The sequence below is a fragment of the Haliaeetus leucocephalus genome, unplaced genomic scaffold (genome assembly GCF_000737465.1).
Source record: "Haliaeetus leucocephalus isolate CR32 unplaced genomic scaffold, Haliaeetus_leucocephalus-4.0 Scaffold517, whole genome shotgun sequence".
NCBI classification, from domain to species: Eukaryota; Metazoa; Chordata; class Aves; order Accipitriformes; family Accipitridae; genus Haliaeetus; species Haliaeetus leucocephalus.
This window is the reverse complement of record NW_010972953.1, coordinates 4374000-4393193: the sequence shown is the minus strand read 5'-3', so window position 1 is coordinate 4393193 and position 19194 is coordinate 4374000. Positions and strand designations below refer to the sequence as shown.

General features: G+C 43.7%; 1 protein-coding gene across 1 annotated transcript; it reads right to left on the bottom strand.

The window, feature by feature from the left end:
- Window positions 1–15990: 15990 nt before the first annotated feature.
- LOC104837186 (putative Dresden prostate carcinoma protein 2) lies at window positions 15991–18997 on the bottom strand. Its single transcript, XM_010576144.1, has 5 exons — window positions 18588–18997; window positions 18201–18230; window positions 17831–17881; window positions 17372–17467; window positions 15991–16911 (listed from the first exon to the last, which is right to left on the bottom strand). Exons 1-5 carry the CDS (start codon window positions 18590–18592, stop codon window positions 16839–16841), a joined length of 255 nt encoding a protein of 84 aa, XP_010574446.1. The 5' UTR covers window positions 18593–18997; the 3' UTR covers window positions 15991–16838.
- Between the last annotated feature and the right edge of the window lie 197 nt (window positions 18998–19194).

The window sequence follows — 19194 nt, the reverse complement described above, 5'->3', positions numbered from 1 at the left end:
CATCTACTGAAAAATACCCGGCACTCCAAAGTCCCACTCTTCTGTGCCTTGGAAATTTTTTTTTTTTCCCTCTAGGAGTGTCCAGCTGTTTCACTGTACGCACAACGCTGTGTAGCATCACCAGAAGAAGAGGTGGTGAGGATAAACTCGGTGACACAATTCAGATATTGCTGCTTAAAGCAGGAAGCTGCTCTGGGAAATCCGGATTCCAAGTTTGAGATGTGCAATGAGTCACTGCTCATCACCACCTGCAGCGCTCCCCCCCTCCGCCACCTTCCCTACAAAACATGGATAAAAAAACATACCCACCTTTCTACAGCGTTTGGAGAGCCTCAGAGGAAAGGTGCCTTAAGCACAAGTGTTCATAATTCATGGCTATTCTCACCTGCTGGGTTTCTCAAATAGGAAAAAGTTTTCTTCTGCTCACATTTTACCAAACCCCAAAGCACCATGTTTTCATGTTTCATTATAAAATTATTTGTTAAAAAAAATAAATAATCTTTTTAAAAGGGTGCATCGCTAAGGGTTGACTTCATCAAGGTGTGGCTGGAAATACTTAATGAGCCTAAGTAAAAGCATATGCAGCTGGGGTTTTGCATTCTGAGGGCAGCTGTCCCTGGAAGCCGGGGCTGTACAGCCCTTAACCTGTTCAGAGAGGGCAGCGAACTCCAAAAAAGGTGAATTAGGACAGAGCCCAGCACTCTTGAAAAATTCCAGTTAATCTTCACAGCACCTGAAGCTAATCTGTAAGTCATCATCAGGACCTGCTTGTGATTTAGGCTAGAGCTGTCATCTTTTTTGCATGTGGGGGAATCAAGCGTAGAAGATTCCCACGCTGACAGTAAGTGTTTGAGCCAAGCCTGGGAACTGCTGTCTCTAAGACCTGTGCTCAGAGCCCCCCTCTGTGCCATAAGTATTGGAGCCCCAGATGAAGGCATTAAATGACACAAGTCTACCCAATTGGTACTAAGTGAAGTCCTGTTATAGCCAATTAAACTCATATCACTTACTGTTAGAGCAAGCTGAAGCAGATCTTGCGGAAAGTTATTCATTCAGCTCTAAAGCTATCCATATTTTCCCCTTATTGCCCGGTACACGGTGTGCCGTCTGGTTACATTCATCCTCCAGCTGCTGCAGCCTGCTTTATATGGCATCAATAATGTGATGATATCAGTACCAGCATCCCGTTTACCTTCTTCATTTGTTTGCAAAACGCATCTCCCTTTCCTTCTGCTCCGCGTGCGTGTCAGACAGGTCTGGGGTAGGAATGCAGAGGCGGGCGAGGGTAGGACAGTGCTTTCTGCATCCTTTCTGGAAGGAGAACAAAACGAGACATTACTTGGGGACCTGCCATGCTTTACCACCAGGCCCCATGAATCCAACCTTTGGACATCACATCCTGGTGCACCTGGAGCTTCCCACCTGGGTGAGAAGCCCACAGGGAATGTTTAAGCCATAATGGCAGGCACAAAGGCCATTTCTCATGAAGTGACCCACTGAATGCCTCCCAACTTCCAAGGAGGGTTACGCATGGAAGTCAGGCAGGATCAGGTGCTGAGCAGTTACCTGCAGCAGCTTGAGCAGATAATCTCAGCCAGGCTGGTCATTAACTCCTGGGAAATTTCTGACTCCAACATCCCGACTGTTATTATAAACAATAAGAAAAAAAAGTTAAAAATAAAATAAATTACTTTTCAACACTTCAAAAGTTCTAGGGTGGTACAGTAACCAGTAGAAAAGCAAGTCTTCATTTTCAAGGTCTCAGTGAAAGTTAATGGGTGATATCCAGAGGAACTGTTTGAAAGGCAGAGCAAGGCCTATTGCAATTCAGTAAAGAAAGGGAGACAGGAACCGCCGCTGCTTCCGTCCCCTGGCAGGTCTATTGAGATGCAGAAAGTCCTTCATATTTCACAGCAGAAAGACAGGCAGGCTGACCGTGAACTTGACAAAAGACAGAAATTATGGAGCTTTATAGAGCAATGACTTCTTTAGACTGGAAGAAAAAGACAGTTCTAAACCCATGGGTACCACTGCACCTAAATAAAACTACCAAATTATCCTGCCCACTTTGTTTAATAAAACAGCAAATTAAAGATATTGGGGAGACCACAAATGACTTGTGCATTATTATTATTCCCTGCAATTCTGCAGCTACTTTTATTAAAGGATAGGAGAGGATTTTGCTGAGGTAGCTCTACAGTATCCTCAAAATTATACTAACACCCCCCCTAAAAAGCCTAGGCAATACCACAGCAACTCAGCAGCAATGCTGGCTAGGCCAGCTAAAGTCTTTCAATCCCCAGCTCCAGCACCCAAAGAGAAGCCAGCTATCTTCTGATAGAAGCTATCTGTTATCAGACTGACCTTCCCTTGATTCCTGCACCAGATAATGCTGAATTGTAGTTGATTAACAGAACATGAAATGTGCCACACCAGATTGCTGCTAAGTCCAGGGCAGGATGTTTGAGTAAGAGAAATGAGGTAGTGGTCTCCCCCAGGGTTTATTTCCTAGTCAAAGAACAGCTATAAAAAGCAGCTCCTATCCTGAAAGCAGGGTACAAAATGTGTTCTTTGGAGTTGAACAGCAGAGCCTGCTGTTTGGGTGAGCGTCACGGCTAAGTACAGTGATTAAAACATATATACTGGCATTTTTCTGAGACGGTTGCAGGCTGGGGAGAGCTGCTGCTATAGTAAACAGAGACTCCAGATCAGCTGGATGGCCCTTTTGTCAGCATTGCATTTGCTGAAAATTCAAAATGCTGTGGTTTTACTTTGGTTTTAAAAACATCAAATCCTCCTCAAATACAATTGTAGATATTTTTGCCTCTGCAGCTGGCTGGCTTTTGGTGTGTAACGTTTTCTTTTTCAGAGAGGCTGACAACATTTGTTAAGCCAGTTATCCCCAAAGAAGCACTTCCAAAGCAGATGTATCGAGACTGGTCCTTATCCACATTACCAGATCCAATTTTTTTTCTCATTATTCCAAAAGCTGCCCAAGTGATTCTCCACCTAAACAGACAGTAACCCAGTGCTCCCACGGCTCACCATATCCTTTCTTTTTACCGAAGCCAGGGAGCATCTCTTATTAACTGCCTGCTTCATGCTACACTGCTTTTACACATATAAGGAAATGCAGAAAGCTTACAGGCACGAGAACTCGCAAGGCTGAGTCCCAAATGCCTGCTACAATTTACAGACTCGTGTAATCTGCTTTGTGTTTACGCTAAGACAGTCGTTTAATTAGAGCTCGCAGCAACTCTCTTTGTAATTTTAAGATTGACTAATCAGTTCCGTAGTTCATTGTTATCCCCGCTGTACTAATAGGGAAACTGAGTCATGTTTTCAATAGGTTGTCAGGGCAGAAGTTGAATTCCACGTCCTGTCTTCTAATCCCCAGCTCTCAATTCACGATCTCATTTCCTTGCCTCTTCTGCTTTGTTTTGCCGCTATGAAGCAAGAGATGATAGATCACCTTGTTTGGATCCCAGGGACACATTTTTCCTTAGCGTGGTACAAACATCACATTGAAGATACAAAGCAGGGGCCCCGGAAATGAGAAACTTTGACTGTGTTTAACAGCAGAATTGCTTTTTGCTTTTCTGACAGATTTCTTTCCGTTCCTTAGCACCGTCTTGCGATTGCAGCTGCCTCAAATGCCAGCGTTTTCCAAGGCAGGTCCAGGCAGCGGTCGGAATGCAGAAACTACACCACAGCAGGCAGTAGGACGAAGTGCTACTCGGGGAGCAGAGCCCAGGCAGCTCTCATTCCCCTGCAAGAGGTTTGTGCAGACTGAAGGCTTATTCCTAGAACAAGCACCTTTAACCTCTGCCGATGCTTTCTGGAAAGGTGAGCATCATTCCACCTTGCTCAGCTCACCTGCATTTTTGAAGGTGCCTAGCATATCCAAAACCCTTTCTTTTGCGGAATATATTGCACTTTGCCTGCTGGTTCTGCAAACTATCAGTCTGCTAAGCCCACCCTGCTTCTACGTGGTATTACTGTAAACCATGCTGTCCCTCCATGGACTGGATCTTCTGAAACATCTCCCAGGGAGCCCCTGGCCGAAGCGCACACAGCTCAAGCCAGGGAAGAGTTCTGCTAGCAGAATTGATTAAGCTGTTGGCTCCAGGAAACACGCTTAATTTGTGAATTTTGCACCTATCTCTCAGGAACGCTGAACTGCAGCCAAGAGGTGCCTTGAGGAGAGGGACCTGTTGGAGCCAGGATGTGCCCTGGGAAGGCAGGGGAGGCGATGGGGAACGATCCGCCGAGGCAGCGAGGCCATATCTGCTGGTTGTCATGGATACAATCGCTGCCGGTCTCCCGTATCCGTTACCTTCCCTTTCCTGGATGCAAATAAACGAATGGTGGTCTGCTCCTGTTCTTATGCAGGACACAACCCTTGACATCCAAACAAAAGGAGAAAATCATCCGTTTCAAACCTAGACATCTCTTAACATCATCTGAGGGGAGAGCGGGAGGTGACTTGCTTTTTCGGTATTCAAAATATGTGACTCTGATCACGCTCTGCCCAATTGCATTTGGTTCTGTCCTAACCTTTGGCTCTTTGCTAGGACCTCAGAGGAGCTGTTTTCACAGCCCATTCAGCACAGCCTTTGCTCTGGCTCAGCCTTTTGGATTCATGACAAGCAGCTACAGACTTGGACTCTGCCGGCTGCACGCGCTTGCTGTTGCCTTAGCACGCACACACACGGGCAGAACTTTGCAGGCTCCAGTGACTTCAGCTCCCTGTTTCACCGGAAAACAAGAGGTCAAGTGTGGCTCAAACTACACCTGAAAAAGGCTTTTACAAAGCCCCATATAAAATACAAGCAGTTGCTTTATTTTTAATTTTAATTTTTAAAGCAGGTTTGCAGCCCAGGTGGTAAGTTATTTAGAGCGAATTATCCAGCAAATTTTGTTTTTAATTAGCACACAGATATGTTTGTAGTTTATTTCAGTGTAGCACTATGCAAGGGAGTGATAACATGAAAGAGAAAACTATTAGAAACTGTAAACAGAAGTGAAACTGCCAGGCCTGTTTTCACTGTCCCCCAGCCAGGGAGAAAGCTGAGTAAACAACAGTGCTAAGTACAGTCAGGTTTTATGGTTCTTTTAGGTTTTAGAACTTGTAAACAAGTGATGAAGCTTTTAAGTGGATACAAATAGATGTCCTCAGTTTTGTGCTACTTACAGAGCACACAGGTCCCAGTTTCTCCAGACAAGGTAGGGGAAAACAAAAGCACATTTCAACAGAAACCCAGCTCCAGCAAGAGGAAAATGTCATTCCAATGTTCACGGTCTCAGGCCTACATCATGCAACTGAACAAGTCTCGTCCTGCTTAATAGAGGGCACACACAAATACCCGTTCCTCATTGCTCCATTCCACAGTTTGGGACGCCATCATTCCAAGTAAAAAAAAAAAAAAGAAAAAAAAAGAAAGAAACCATTTCAAATTGGAAGTGAATTTCAGAAATCCTGATGAGAAGCCTAAAGACCCCAGTAAACTATTTTCCTTAGGGGGAAAAAAACCAAACTTTATTTCTGATTTGTTTAAGACTGATATACTCATGACGGGCAGTATTTTACTTCTCAGTCCTCTTACAAAACAGAGACTGTTGCACACATCCAGCATTGAAAAGCCACGTCCCAAAAATAACCAGAGAAATAAACTTCCAAAATATGAGAAATGATCCTGACTGGGACTATTTTGGCATAATGACCAATTGTATGACATAGGAAGAGAATAATACAAGCATGATTTTTGAGAGAGGTGTGGGAAAGAGATGCCTTCATCATTTAGGGACAGAGAAGCAGGTCTCCAACTTCTCTTCTAATAACATTTGTTTTCTGTATTTTACAAACTGCTTAAGGCAGCGCAGCAGCACAGAAATGACTCATCTGGCTTGCATGGTCAGGTAGAAGATACATCTACACGGTGCTCAATGGTTTCCTTGTTGGGGAGTGAACAAAAGGCACAAGAAGTGCAGGGATGTCAGAAACCTGATTATCTGGCAAAAGAAAATCTATCCGTCCCTTATCAGCATTAAACCCCCCCCACCAGATCCTGGAGTTAGTGAAGGTCTTGGATATTTTGCAGTGTTGCATGTCTTACAGCACACTGTAAAATGATGCAGAAATACAAGGTTGGTACTTTGCTGCTTGACTACTTAAATTGCTCTTCTCCTCTTCTCACCTTCACGATGAGTAAAGGAAGGGAGCTTGGAGACTGCTCTTTAGACATTCCTCTTCCCAGAATAGGCACTCGTGGTTTATATCAGCAATGTAAGGACTGTCCAGCTGGGCCTTTTCTGGCTCTCTGAGGAGAGGCTTGGTGCGTTTCTTGGTGAGTTTACCTAGAGCACTTACACCTCTGCTGATGAGGGAGAAACCACTTGATCCTTAACTAGAAAAATCCCTTTTAGAATTATTCTCTAGCGGCCATATAGGCATTCAAAGTTCAGCCCAAAGGGTTTTCCGTTAGCAGGCTAAAAATCCGCCTGCCTGATTCTTGTGTGCTGCACTCATTTCATTGTCATACTCCAGAATTCCTCAGAAAAGATAATTTCAAAGATCAAAAGCAAGAAGCTTACTTTTATCTTTCTTCCGCTAACTTTGTGGGCACCCGTGTGATCAAAAGCCATCTCTGTTACACTGCGTCTGTGTCTTTCCTCTGTCACTGTAAAGAGGGGAGGGTAGTGTTGCTCAGACAGTAAAGTCTTACCACTGGGGACTAAATATCTTTTATAGAGAAATGTGTCCCAACATTCATATTCAAGCATTCATAAAATAAGCATATAAAAAAATTAAATCAAAGACTACTCAATGCACAGAAAAACCTCCAGCACCTAGAGCACTCAAGGGACACATCCTCACCATCGGTGGGGCAGGCAGTGGGACCTCCCGTCTCACTCGACTCTGCTTTGCTCGCACGTGCGTCTCCAGTCACCAAGTAACGGTAATTTACAGAGTAAAAACTTGATCCAATGGGTATTTTGTCACCCAATGGATAGATAAAAGCTTCAGTGCATGCTGCTTTATATCAATAAAGGTTTTGCCAGAGGCAGTGAGCGTTTTAAAAGCTTCCAACTCTGGAACCTGATTTGAGTTTTGCCACTGACTTCAGTGACAGCAAAAATGAGACTTGCATGGTACGTAGCAACTCCTTTCACCCTTTTCCTGTGGGAAATCAGATATTTGCTCACAACCTGGTTTCAGCAAGACCTGGCCAGACGTGCTGTCTTATTTTTCTGTTTACAGTCTGCACAGAATCATTTTCCCCCTCAACCTAAGAAGCCACTAACATAATGTTGGAGATGAATGTCCTGTGGCAGCAGCCCAGAGTAAGGTACTGTGGAAATAGGGTCAGTGTGTTGGAAATGGATAACAAATAATGTCTGAGGTAACGTTATTTAACTTAGAAGTCTTCTCTCAAATATAAGGACTCTGGGGTATGCTACCGTCCTTAGAATAGTACAAGAAACATAGTGCTATTAGCTGTTAACACTGAGTAACACCATAGAGTTGCTGAAAGGTAATATTGATCAATAGAGATGGAAAACAGTTTTTTTGGCAGCTGTTTGCCAGCTCCTTGGAAATTAATACGGGAGTCAATTACCAATGGACAAATGTCCGCTCTACAAGATCACCAGCTCACTTCTGGCAGCAGGCAGGCTCGTGCCAGAAGTGTTTCGGAAGAGGAAGATACAGGCAGAAACGGATGGGTTTAACTATCATCACTATACAGACAGAAACAGATGGGTTTATATATCATCACTATGGCCTTAGAAATTAATTGTTCAGTAAAGTGAAAGGATTATGTCAGCAAGCAAACCAGTCTGGATCAAGAACAGGGTAAACCAGCCTACCCGGAGTATCGGTTAGTTACCCCTTATGGTCCTGCAGTTCTTAGCACCAGTCACGGGGAAAATCGAGTCATTTTCCTCATGGTGTAAGATGGGGACTGTGTCTGAAATGCAAAAAAATCTGCAGAACCCGAGTGTGGGTGAGGTGGCGATGCTGGAAGAATCCCTCTTGCGAGGAAAGACCGGTATTGCACGAAGACTTACATAAGGCAACCGTGCATGGGAACTGCTGCTGGGTAGCTGCACACTAGTGCAAAAAGCTACAGTTCTGTCTTCACCTACGTCTGGTTGTGTAATGAACTACCTGCTCAGACACCGTTTCTTCATACCGGGCAGGAACTCAACGCCTTTGATTTCAAAAAAGTAAATCACTGCACTTCTCACCGCTCTGGTGCACAAAGGCAGCAAATGCACAAACACAGTGCCCAGCACACAGCACGTGATAAGGACCTTGGTATGACATTGGGGTAGTTTATCTTAAACAATCTGTTTACTCATCTGTCCAAGCCAGGCACTGTATAGAACATAACCTAGCTGGGGCCAGTACACTTCAGTCCAACCAGTAGGCTCGCTCAGGTGGCTGCGGGGCTGCCAGCCCCACCAGCTCAGTGAATGACAGGAGGAAAGGGTCTATCAGCATCCCCAGTTCTGGGCTGAGCCGGTCTATTGTTTTCCTCCCCAAACACAAACCATAAGCTCAGCTTAAGGCTGGCTCATCCTTGCTTTGCTGATAGAAATTGTTCATTTACTGAGTTAATCAATAAACTAAACTCCCAAAGCGTTCCATGCAAATGGATAAGAATCCTGGTCTGCTCATTTTGCTAATCGCTGAATAATCACTGTAGGTTTGTTATCTAGGAACTAGCAGGGCATGGTGACAGGGCCTGTTTAATGGAGACATGTGAATAAAATCTACATCATATTTTTCAGTACAGTGCACACTCAGATGTCCCTGGAACATTTGGTTTCAATGTTTGCTACATCTTCATGCCACAGCATTTATACTCGTGACTGGAATTCTCTGCCTTCTGCCTTCTCCCTGTAATTGTGAGCGGTGTTTTGCCCTCTTCGTCCAATAAATGCATAAATCCCTGCCCCAAGCAGGTACTGAGAACTGAAGAAAAGGAATGAGTTTGGCTTACCAGGAGCTCATCTTTCTGTTTTGCATCCACTTCAAGGAAGTATCATGAGGGTGCCAAGTGCTTCACATGCAATCTTACCAACTCTGGGAAGCAGCCACTTCCTTTCCAACTTTACACACCACTCCTTAGTAAAGGTAAACATGGAAAGCATGTGTTTGAAGGAGATAACCCAATGACTAAGGTATTTCATAATGTAAAAGGTGAAGGAAAAACAGCTCTCTGCAATTGATGGCTTTGCTTCAGCCCCAATACACGTTATAGGATGGCATTCTGTGAGACTTAACAGATGCAACGCTGGTAAAAGTTGCTGGCTAGCAAACTGAGCACAGAGTTTTACAACATCAGAAATACCATGCTGGTTAGACTTTTGAGGAGCATTGTGAATTAGCACAAATATTACAATTCGATTTCCTAGATTTAGCTTGTAGAGAAAAAGCACATGCGCTCCAAATACCGGCATATAAAAGCAAAAGGAGACATGACAAAAAGCACAGGAAGCTTTTCAATAAAGTATTATTTCTTTGAACAATACGATTTATTCTGTAATCTCAGGCTGAAGGTTCAGCAAGTCTGATATAAGCAGTTTGTACCAACAAACCTAAAAGTGACCAGGCTTATACAATACCTATTTAAATCTGGGTTTAGGATAAAGTCTCCCTTCCCCAGTTGAGGACAGACGAGATGGATAGCGGCAGCTCTAGTTTAGGCTTAAACTTTCAGGACATGTGCCACAGCAGCTGCAATAACTGCCTGAGGAAGAAAAGCAATGGTCCAGTGATTCTTAAAATAGAATTTGGGAAGCCTAAGTTCAAAGGCTTGCTATGCCACAGATAGGTTCCTGTGAGATGTCAGCTATGCCTGTAAACTGATGATGAATCGAGCACTCTGGATTTCAAGCAAAAGCTTAACAAAAACTGGAAAGCACTCACATACTGTGATCGTATAGCTACATCAGAGAGCCTCAGAGGGGACTCACAAGGCTCAGGTGATTATCGTTCACCTAATGCTGATCCTCCGAAGGTGGCACAAGAGCAGGGCGATGGAGGTTGCTGCAGGAGCGCTTCTCCCGCTTTCTAAAAGCAAATAACACACATTAGATTGTGATAAACCAGGCTCCAGTCTCCCAAGTTTGCTAACCGGGAGCTTGTGCTGGATTTGGACGCTGCCTGCCATTTGTTGGCTTCCAAGCACCTATTCTGTGTTTGCTGGTACCACCGTGTGGCGAAGGGAAGGAATAGGCTGTTAATCAAAGCGGTTAATGAGATAAAACAGCGCTGCACAAATCCCCGAGTCCACTGGGCTGTGGCAAGGAGGTACCACGAAGCTGCCAAATCCAGCCTGCCCCTGCCAATGTGCCTCACATCCAGCTTACTTTTGAAACCATGGGTATTTTTTGCAAGAGAAATTAATTCGGTATCAATGGAATTTTCCTTCCTTGATTTCTGCAGGGCTTGCCAACACAGAAGCTAATTTGATCGTGGTATGGCAGGGAAACCTGGGCATCTTGAACCAGGCTGCAGTCCAAGAAAACCTATTCACCGAACACCCACAACAGAGTAACAATCTCTGCTATTATCTCAAGTAAGAAGGAAATTACGAGAAAAACTAATTTAATTGCCTAAGTTTACAATCAGTCCTCAGGCTAGACTCAGAACCCCTAATATATGTACATTCAGTTCTTATACTGAAAGAACACTTATTTCCGTCAACAATAAGCACTGAGATACCACTTTATGAGAATAAAGGCACACAAAATCTCCTGTCTGGGCAATGCTAAAATAGTAATCTAGTGTAACTAGATTAATAGTAATCTAATAGTAACTCCTCTCTTCCTTCATGACTGCCATGCACCCTCACCTCTGCACAGCAACTGTGACCAACAAGCTTGAGAGTCGGGGAGAGCTGTTGCCTGGAGGGAAATTTGTTAAAAATCCAAAAGTAAACTCAGTGGGATAATTCAGTAAGATAAAACGAAAACCACAATCAAATCTGTTTAGAAGGGGAAACCTAGAATGTTTGGGGTTTAAGTAGCCAGTAGCAAAATACAAAGTCTTCCAGTACCTGCAAGTGCTTTGGAAGGTGAAGCGACAAGACGTTACACACCTGGGTCATCTGCTGCTCCTGTAGGACCATTCCTCCTACATTCCCTTAGTACTTTCTCCAGGCTGGTTTTATGTACTTAAGGCAGTGAAATGTTCTGGCTCAGAAGCCTTAATGCGTTTTAATAGATCTCACATTTAGGAAGTTTTCCCTGATGTTTTCTGTTGCTGTTTCTTCTGCCACACCATAGATTTTTCTGGCATGCTAAAAATTCCCTATGCAAGAAGATGGTTAAAAACCAGAAAGATTGTCAAGATAGTTTTTTAAAAAAAGCCCAGCCTTCCATATCAGAAGTCTTCCTAAGGCCAACTTACTAAAGCGCTTTACTGGTCGGCATCTCCTCCTCATTGCCTTCTGTCAAACTTTACTCAGAATCAGCTCCCCCTGTGCCATCTCCTTCCCATCCCTTGCAAATGAGGATGGGCTCGCATTGTAAATTGTGAGTTTAACTATACCTCCATTTCATCCCTATGAACTGCAGGATAAGGACCCATTTCTCAGAAATTATAGCCAGCAATATTAGTCCCTGGGCATGGCATTACCATATCTGGGATGATTTAGGGACAATGGAATCCCTGTGCCATCAAGCTAGGCGATTCTTCTGACACAGATGAACCTGCAACTCAATATTCACTGTGTGCGCTCACTGAAATTTAGTCCTTTTTCCTTCCTTGCTCCTTTTCATACCCACTCATGGCAGAGCTCGGCCGATGCAAGGAGTATACTGTCACTTCTTCCAAATTTAACTGAGCTCTGCGAATGCAAGATGAAAACTGCTGCAGGAGGAAATTTTCCTGAAACTCAGAACTGTTAATCCAAGGGCATTGCACTGGGAGGAGCAGGGACGTGTTGCTCTCAGGGAGTCCTCCCAACATGATCTAGTTCACTTGTTCTCATGTTTTTTTAACCCAATCCACTTTCACTTGAAAGTAAAAACACAGTTGGGGTAAAGGTGGTTCTGTAGGATTACGGTAAACGACCCACTGGCCTGCAACTAGCTCACATTAACTTCTACTCGGTTTTAATCGTCCCTTAGTACACCGCTTTTGGGGAGTCCAGAGACTTTGCTCTATCATTTCTCAGTAATCTAAATGTTCTTAAGAGCCCAGCAGAAAACCTCACGTATTAGGGAAACAAGAATCATCCACAGGCTCCACTGGAAGCCTGCCAAAGGTTTCAGCTCCGTTAAGAACTCGGCCATTCTTTGCAATCTTACCTATTAAGAGGCAAATAAATTATAACAGCAGTTTGGGTCTATTTCCCAGACAATTTGTGCTGAAATTAATAAACTGAGAAACAATTTAGTGGCATAGCCACTAATTTTACATGGATTTAAACCATACTGGTACACAACTTACTTCTTCAAGGCCTGATAAGGAACACTGAACCTACTCATTTGCCTTTTTATTGTCAGCGGTGACTTTCTGGATGCGGCCATTCCCCTTTGCATATAAGCAGCTGCAACTCCGAATAACAGATTCCCCTGGCATATTGCATCAGGCTTCTGCTTCATTGTACGTTTCTTGTGCAAGTCAAGTTTTTCTGTAAGAGGATGGGTAAAATGAAGGTGGGAAAGGTATCAGACAGGAGAACAAGAAAAATTACTATGTAAATTGACAGTGAATGTTCAGAACTGGGGTAATTAGTAGAAAGACAAAAAGCTTTCGTGTCTTATTTTAAGTACAGGACACATCCAACGTACCCCGCACTGCCTAACAGCCTAGCACAGCTTTCAAGACATACAGTAACCACCTAAAATGAGGTGATACAGCTGTCGAAACAGTACCAGCATCCCAGCTTGCTTACCCTTCCAAAATGTCATTGCTGGTCCTCAAGATATCAACATTTGAGAAGGACTGAAGAATAGTGGACAACAAACAGAGGATGATGTCTTCCACAACAGACAAATTCCTAGATAGGATACTTGAGCAAAGCCTAGGAATGCAACCGAGCTCTGACAGCACTATTTGTCTCTACACCTAGTACTTGCATTTTTACCTAAAGTTAGTGCAACCCACGGTCCTTTCTAATCATCAGCTGCAAGCCAGAACTGGTGTTGTGCATTCCCAGGAGTTTTTTTTAACACTTGAATTCTCAGCTTGATTTACAATAGGATGCTCTCTGTATTTTAAGTTGGAAAACAATTGCGCATTACCGCCTAGCACTGGTACCCTGCAACAGGAGATCATTGGGTATTTTTCACGTTAGCTTTGTTTCCATCAAACACTGGTGGTCGCCGCGTTTTCTAAGCTCAAATAGGACAAAACACACACTAATGCAAAGACCACCTGACAGGCCAGCTTTTTAAATGTACCCAGCAGCATAAATCACATTCCCAGACGATACACAGAGACAATTTTCCATGTAAAACGATTACGATTCAACAGAAAAACTTATTTTTAGCTTAAGGCTTTCTGGCAGCTGGAGATGCAGATTTGTGGCTATTCTAACCACTAAACATGCATGGATTGCAGCACAGCATTGCCTGCTCTTTAGCTTTTAATTTATAGAACTAATTAGTTGGATTTACTGTCTTTAGCATTCCTTACCCTCTATTTGCTTGAAGAGAAATAGATGAACCCTGCATGTCAAATCAAGCCCAACAGGCCAATAACTCCAGCACAAGGGCATGTCCAGTGGGAAACACCTTAGATGTAGCAAGAGGTTCAAATCTTGCAGCACCGAATATATGTGTCACTTATGACACAGAGAAGACAGGCAGAACCCTCACCTAGCCAAGACGCAGATCATCCAGGGGGGTTAAAACTTCTTTAGCAGCTTTTATATGTATGGAGGTGAGGGGACGTTCCGATCAGCAAGTAGATTTCAGACCAGGATGAAGGAAAATAGAAGAGTTTTGTAGCAAAATTGAAAGCATCAATACTTTCCAAAGCATATTATAGCATCAGCATGAAGTAAGGTGTGGCAAAGACATTAAGGCAGTCGATTCAGTACATCCGAGATATAACGAGGTTTGGAAGTTCACTGGTTAGTAGTAAGATAGCATGGCTGAGGAACTACAGAGAAACTTACGTGGCAGTTACCACATAAAATCATCATTTTCCTGCCTGGCTGGAGAAAATGTCCCGTACAGTAACACGCAGGACAGCAACACACAGTTTAGACTTCTAGGTATTGAAAGGATCAAGTAATAGTTAAGCAGCAAGTTCTTCAACAAAAAGCAACCCTGCAATTACACTTTATTAGCAGTACTTTATTTAATGACTAGGGGATGAAGAGACCTTCCAACCACAAAGATGTTCGCAGAGAACACCACAGCATTCCAGCTGGCAACGCGGGCAGCTGCAACCCGGTCAAAACCCAGTTCATCTGGAACTGCTTGTTGTCTTTGTAGAAGCCCAACAACATACAGCTCTATGAATGCAAAGTAGGCTATTTCAAAATTTCTGGTTTTAAAACATTTAATTAAAATATTATTTTAATGTGATGATAATTACATTATTACTATTGGCGGAAATCCCCACTTCACCGCCCAGAGAGCGCTTACAGCATCACCCACGCTGTGACCAAGTCTCAGACCATTCCACAGCCTCAAGGCTCATCTCCCTCCCTCCGATACTTCAAAATTCAGCCTCATTGGGAAATGCAGAGTTCAACCCCACCATCAGCCCTCTCAGCTCTTGCTCCCTACGAGTTTTTTTCCGCAGGACAGGGTAGAGCAAAGCAGAGCAATGTCACAGCACCGTAACAGCCTTTTTCTTGTAAATCCTTGACTCGCTTTCTGCTTTGCCCCGACATCTCAACCCCACACATGACGTCCCAGGGCTTCTCACAAGCCGCATCGCTTGAAGAACACCCTGGACAGTCAACAACCTCTTTTCCCTGTTCCCGCTGCCAGGGAGCTGCAGCCTTTCAGCAGCTGCATCCTACTGCTCGGTTGCTCAAGCAAGTTGTCAGTGTTTTTATTGGCCGTTTCTAAGCTGCTGCTTCTGGGTGGGGTATACGTGAGATTATTAAACGTTATTTTTCTTACATTTGCGAGGGCAAATATAAGGCGTACCAGCTATGATAATGCAACACGGAAAAGTAGTTCATATTGGTGCATTTCAAACTGGCTGTTTTCTGTACATCCAGCCATTCCAGAATACTTCTAGCACTCCAGACACCAAAAATTTCTTGATGTGAAACTCTGCCCTGTTCATTTTCATTGGATTCCCTCTGAAAACAGCACAGGTTGAAACAGGTCACTGAACTTAATCAAGAACAGACACAAGTCCCAGGAAAGGCCAAGCAGAGATGGAAAAAATATTCCATCTGAGAAAGTTACTGAAGGAGACATTTACACATTAGGGTTTTTGGTTTGGCACTGCTCTATAGTGTAAGTAGTGACTATAAAAATGGTGCATTTTTACTCAACAAATCTTGTTTCCTGCTTAGTCACTACCACAGCGAAGCCTGTATTTCATTAGCAGAAGCAACATTATTCAAGCTTAAGTGCAGAAATCTAACACATAATCAGTTTTATGGAGCTAGTTCTGGTTTCACTACCAAGAAAAGCTTACCTAAATTTGTTTTTTGCCACAGCGACTGCAAGACTGCTGTAATTCTTCCCCCTTTTGTATAGCACTACTTTTTAGACAATAACGAAGATAATGTATCCCAGTAGATTCACTTATGTGCTCCATGTTGGGCCTCCTAGTAAGCCAAGAGTTTCAAAACCTCCTGCAGCGATCTAGCTTTTAGGTAAGGAAACCTCGCTTTTCACTTGTGAATTAAGACTGAATTAATTATCTGAATTAAGATGCTTGAAACAAATTCTTGGCCATTAGCAAAACATTGCCTAAATACAAACGCACACATGTACACAGCAAGTATTCTTCTGACATTAACCACATTAGAGATGAAGGAAAGGCAAGAGAAATTAGAAAGGCATTAAGAACAGTCCAAGCCAAACCGTATCCAGCTTTATTAAAGGTACTTTTCATAAACAATCATGGTAATTTAGGCAGGACATGGGCTACAATCTGCAACATTTTACAACAACTGTCAAACTCCCCTCCCTTCAAGGACTACCAAAACGTAAAAGTTGCTATAAAACTGAAGAATCTTCATTTCATACTTGTGGAGGGAAAAGTTTAGAGTGAGGGTGGACACTTTCACATTTAGCATGTTGTTTAACAACTGTTCACAAACCTACCCTGACTTTTAGAGGAAAAAAATTAAAATGCAGGTTTCTTAATCTGAAGATCCACAATATAAAAGAGGAAGTGCAGCTCCTTTTAGAGCCATTATATCCCAAATTAGACACCAGAAGCCCGGATCACCTGACAATGCATTTAGAGTGGTAAGTCCCAAAATGCCATTTTTGCCGTATTTCGGAGTGATAGGCTCTAGGCAAACAACGAGGACGTGAAAGGAAATACAGAGGGCATTACAAACTGCCGTTTTGAAGTCGGCAACAGGCATCTTGGGAGCTTCCATATTCACTCGGATGCAATTCACAGAACTTAACAGACGTGCAGCATGAAGGAATCCCTTCCTCCTCTATTCAGGAAGAGCCCTTCTTCCAAAAACTGGGGGACCAGGAAAACTTTTCTTATTAAAATTTAGATTCCGAGAAATAGACTAAGTGACATTTGTCCCCACTGCCCCCCCTCAAAACACAACAACGAAGCGGTCTGTGTGCTAACAACATAGCTTAAAAAAAAGTAAAACAAAATTCTGCATTGTTATAAAACTTGATAAAAAATAGTATTTCAAACTGTACAGTCACCAGAAGTACACAGTTATCAAAAATTCACACATTTTACTTGGCTTCACCAGCACCTTCGGCTTTCTGTGCCTAAAAGAAAAAGGGGAACCAGTCAACATACACAACACACTTGCACCAAACAACCAATAACTCATTTTTCTAAATAGCAGTTCTCTGAACAGAAGAAATCTTACCTGGGCTGCACCACCGTCATTTTTAACAAAATGAAATCTAACATTTGAAGTACCGTAAAAGGCAACCTGAAGTTGCTTTATTACGTGCAAACTTCAGGCATTTTCAGAACAAGGCAGAACAGTAACTTTCACGTGGCAACTTCAACTAGCGAACAGACAACTTTAACTCCTTACCAACCAAGCAACACTCCCCCCCACCCCGCATCTGTAGATGTGTTGTTACTGTCATAAGCAACAAGTCTAAATAATCAAGCAATAATTCCTCTTCATTAGCGCAAGCCCAGACCTGTCTATGTTTGATATGGAAAAAAAATAATTTGCTGATGTAAGACAAGCTGCCAGACCCACTGTTATACCTGGTCTGTTTTGGCATCTCCGTTTTCTGCAGGGTTGTTTCCCTCCTTGCCAGCATCAGCTTTCCCCTTCTTTCCCTTGGGCAACTTCTCGCTCTTCTGTAAACGTAAGATGACATACACCATTACAATTACCAACATCCAGTCATTAAGCCACAAGAATCCAAAAACTAGAATGGTAAAAACCAACATTGGATGTTGGCCCAAAAAGAATGCAACACACAAATGTTTGCATGTTTAAGAGATCGACGGCAACTGTGAAGAGTCTTCACTTCGGTAGTTTTTACGCAAATTTTGTAAAATTCAAAAGTTTTCAGTACAACTTTATAGAAGTGACAATGCAGCTTAATTTCATCGCTACGTATGCTGTTACTCAAAGTTTTATTACTTATTACTAGACAAATCTAAACCTCGTAACCCATTTACCTCTCAATAATAGTGCCAACTGACACAACAACTTACCTTTGGAGCTGCCTTTTTAGGTTTAGGCTCTGGCTTCGGAGGAGCAGGCTTCTGTAAGCGAGAAAACCCCCTTCTGTTATTCAAATTATTTTAAGAGAAACATACTACTTCTTAAAAACATTCAACCTAAATAGTTTAGTTGTAAGAAAGCAAATCAACACATTTGAAACCGAAACTCTCAATTTGTCAATTATTCTATCACTCCCATAGCACCATGCAAAGGGGCAGTTTGTTAAGCCAGTAACTTTCTTGCAACTGAACAACGCGTCTCTCCAAAATACCTACAAATCTCACACAGATGCAGCACCCGATATTCAAGCTTAAAACTACAAAGCGTTATAACATCTCAGCTCAACAAGAGAATACTCACAGCAGATAACCTCGCCGATCTCCGTTGTGGCTGTTTAAAAAGAAAAATGATTGGATTTAATGTGATGGAATATGAACTCTCAGCACCTCATAAAGTAACTCTCATTTCAAAAGAGTAAAATCTCAGAACGTTGCAGTTTTTAGTTCCCTTTTTCCCCATTCTCAAGAAACATGAAACTATCTCATTTAAATCGCTACTAATAGCTAACAATACTTAAGCAGACTTTTCACAGTTAAGGTTAAAAGACAGTTAATACTTCGAAAAGTCAGAATCCATTAAGACCAACCCTTCCCCTGCTCCCCAGTTCTTTATTTTGATGAAGTTAAGCCTCATCTTCCAACGCAAACACTTTATGATCCAACTTTCTCAAAATGTTGAACTTCTTACCTCATCCTTAACTTTGGCCTTATCGCCCTTGGTATCTCCTTCAGCCTAGGGCGTGAAACATAAGTCACAAGTTAAGGGGAGGCACGCTCAGCCCCCATACCCGCACGAGCCGTTATTTTTAATCCCCCCCCCCATCTGCAAAGGAAACATTTCCAACCCGCTCCCGAGGGGTGCCGGGCCTTCACCGCGCCTCGGGCCAGCAGGCCTCCCCCCACCTGCCCCTCGGCGCCGGTAGACCGGACGGCCCGGCCGCGGACAGCGTTCCGGAGACCGCCGAGATTCGGGGAAAGGCTGAAGGTACCGGCGGGGCCGGGATAGCAGCCCCTCCATCGTGGGATTCCCGGACAAACCGCCGGACCGGGGCGGAAACCCCCACACAGACCCACCCCACAGCGGGGCGGGAGCACACACCACCCCCGAGGATGAGGGGGCTGCGTGTGTGTGTGGGGGGGAAACGGCGCTGCCCCTTCAGGGAGGCCCCGCTCCCGCCCACGGCTGCCCCCGTGGGGCGGCGGTTTTGGCGGCAAAGCAGCCCGGGCGCCAGCAGCGCGGCCGCTTCCCGCCCTTTCCCGCCCTACCGGCGCTCCCCTCCCCTCCCCCTCTCCCT

Bases quoted from the DNA above. Each gene is read 5' to 3' on its own strand.
- LOC104837186 (XM_010576144.1), bottom strand. The intron at 17,882-18,200 runs GTGAGTATTCTC...TCTCGCTTACAG, and splicing joins GATCGGCGAGGTTATCTGCT to AAGCCTGCTCCTCCGAAGCC. The intron at 17,468-17,830 runs GTAAGTTGTTGT...TTACGTTTACAG, and splicing joins CTAAAAAGGCAGCTCCAAAG to AAGAGCGAGAAGTTGCCCAA.